Source organism: Notolepis coatsorum (genome assembly GCF_963971535.1).
Source record: "Notolepis coatsorum genome assembly, chromosome: 4".
In the NCBI taxonomy this organism is placed as follows: domain Eukaryota; kingdom Metazoa; phylum Chordata; class Actinopteri; order Aulopiformes; family Paralepididae; genus Notolepis; species Notolepis coatsorum.
Genome location: NC_140168.1, coordinates 121621332 through 121624146, shown reverse-complemented (window position 1 = coordinate 121624146; position 2815 = coordinate 121621332). Strand labels below are relative to the sequence as shown.

Here is a 2815-nt window from a genome sequence, read left to right as displayed (position 1 = left end):
TCCGCTGCTTGCTCTCTCTCTCTGCTTACTCTCTCTCTCCCTCTCTCTCTCTGATTGCTCTATCTCCCTCTCTCTCTCCCTCTCTCTCTGCTTGCTCTCTCTCTCCCTCTCTCTCTCTGCTCTCTCTCTCTCCCTCTTTCTCTCTCTGCTTGCTCTCTCTCATGTGTGGTTGAGTCACACGTGTTAGAATTCTATGGTTTGTTAAAAGAAAATATTGCTCCACTATTCATCTTTCGTGATATTTTTATAACCTCTCTCTCTCTCTCTCTCTCTCTCTCTCTCTCTCTCTCTCTCTCTCTCTCTCTCCAGTTGCCTGGCTCGTTGAAGAGGAGGTTGCCGGTAGGAGAGGGGACCGCCCCCCCTCAGCGACCCAACGGCCCTGGTTCATGTCCCGCTTCCTGCCCCGTGGTGAACGGTACGCCCGAGAGCCCCATGCCCCAGGGGGGCCCCGCCAAGCGCCTGTGCCTGGACGATGTGACTCACCCGCTGGGCAGCAGCTTCACCCCGAGCCCCTACTCATCCAGCCCTGGAGGTCCGAGCATGGACGGATCCGGTAGGATGGGGAGCGGAGGGACCAGTAATGGGATGGGGTCTCCATACTCTCTTCCCCCCAAAATGAGCCCCGGATCTGGGGCAGGGACACCAGGGAGTGTGGGTGGTGGTGGTGGAGGTGGACATGGTAGTATGGGGATGTACAATCACCCTAACGGGGGTCCGCATTCCCACTCTGCCCCGTCCTCGGTTGAACAAGAGCTCCAGGACATTCTGGACGAGCTGACCAATAATCCAGACCCTTCTTTACCAGAGCTGGACCTTGACAAGATTCTGGGGAGCAAGGAGGAGACAGGAACACAAGGCCCTGGGTTTGTCCACCCAGAGGGGGGCTGCACACCCAAACCCTCCCCTCAGAGACCCACCACCCACCTGGAGAGCCACCTCACCCGCTCCCCAGGTTACCCCGGGTCGCCGCAGCTTGGCCCGAACCAACCCAGCGCCCCTTACTCCTTGCCCCATCCTTCCTCCAAACCTGTCCCCTCCCCTCTCTCTGCCTCCCCTCTCTCCTCTTCCTCCTCCTCCTCGTCACAGACCCAGGCTCGTTCGCCCATGCTCTCCGCTGCCCTCACGTCACGCCCGCCCAGTTGGCACGAAGTCTCGCGGTCACAGCAGCTCCAGCAGATGGCGTCCAACTCCAAACATCTCTCCTCTTCGTCCTCCTCCGCCCAGCAGCAGAGCCAGACCCAGGCCTCCCTGCCTCCTCTACCACAGCAAGGCTCACCCTGGGGAGGGCAGAAACTCCCCAACACATCCCCTCTCCACCAGCCGCCGTTTAGCCCAGCTGGAAGCATCCAAAGCCCACAGGGATCTCTCTCCCTCTCCAGCCTAGCTCCAGCTCCAGCCCCAGCTTCGGTTCCAGCACAGGGACCCTCCGCACCCTATCACCCCTCAGACAAGCTAGGTAGCCCAGCTATGGCTCAATCCCAGCCCCCCTTCAGCCCCCAAAGCAGCCTCTTACCAGGGGGAACTAATACTTCAATCAATGCATCCACCCCAGGATCCAGCCAGGGACCCCAGCCAGGCTATATGTCCACTGGAGGGCCTCCTTCTGTGGGTAGCACCAGGCCCTCGCCCCCCTATCGCCCAGAGAAGCCGACCCACCCCAGTCCTTCTCTCCAGCCACAGCCACAGAGCCAATCCCACCCTTATAGCAGCCAGAATGGGTCAGGACCTCCAAACAGCCAGTCCATGTCCAGTCAGCTTTACAAAGCAATGACCGCCCCACAGCCGAGCAGTCTCAAGATGCTGATGCAGCAGCAGCAACAACAACAACAACAACAACAACAGCAACAACAACATCAGCAGCAACAGCAACAACAACAACAACAACAACAACAACAGCAACAACACCAGCAGCAGCAACATCAACATCAACAACATCAACAACAACAGCAACAGCAACAACAACAACAACAACAACAACAACATCAACAACTACTACTACAACAAAGACAACAACAGCAACAACAGCAGCAACAGCAACAACAACAGCAGCAGGAACAACAACAACAACAGCAACAACAACAACAACAACAACAACAACAACAGCAGCAGCAGCAGCAGCAGCAACAACAATCCAACACGCATCTCCCAACATCCATCACCATGGCAACTAAACCTGGAAGTAGCATAGCGACGCCCCCTCACCAGGAGGCCACACACCCTTCCTATTTGTTGAACACCAAACCACTGCGTCACTTTGACCTCCCTGACCCCGCTGGTCAACATCAACAACAACAACTGCAACATCAACAGCAACAGAAAATGGCCATTTACCAAGGCAACCCTGGAATGCAACAGGCCCCGCCCCCCTTGTCGTCGGCAGTGAGCGGACACGCCCACATGATTCAGCGGATGCAGCAATCGTCCAGAGTGCTGCAGAGTCAGTGCAGAGAGGTAAGACGTTCTCCAGGAAGAGGACATTTAGAATGTAGCGTGCCGCTGGCGTGTGAGTGCTGCTGTGCTCAGAGTGTTGAACTGGTTTGTCCGAGGGAAGCGACAGTTGTGATTGGAGGATCAAGAAAACAGAGTGGAGCTTGAGATAGGTCAATTGTCTCACTTTGGGTGGAGAGAAAAGCCTGTGTTTTCAGTAGGAAGACCGGGACACCACTCAGAAGTGTGTGGCCTTCACACGTTTATGGCCTTCACACGTTTATGGCCTTCACACGTTTATGGCCTTCACACGTTTATGGCCTTCACACGTTTATGGCCTTCACACGTTTATGGCCTTCACACGTTTGTGGCCTTCACACGTTTATGG

General features: G+C 55.9%; 1 protein-coding gene across 1 annotated transcript in view; it reads left to right on the top strand.

Annotated features, from left to right (window-relative positions):
• Window positions 1–432: 432 nt before the first annotated feature.
• LOC311226673 (mastermind-like domain-containing protein 1) overlaps window positions 433–2815 on the top strand; it is a gene marked incomplete at both ends in the record, with an annotated part of 6741 nt that continues 4358 nt past the window's right edge. Inside the window, one exon of the mRNA XM_084312088.1 lies at window positions 433–1865. Within this exon, the coding sequence (XP_084168214.1) occupies window positions 433–1865 (1433 nt within the window). The remainder of the gene's footprint in view (window positions 1866–2815) is intronic.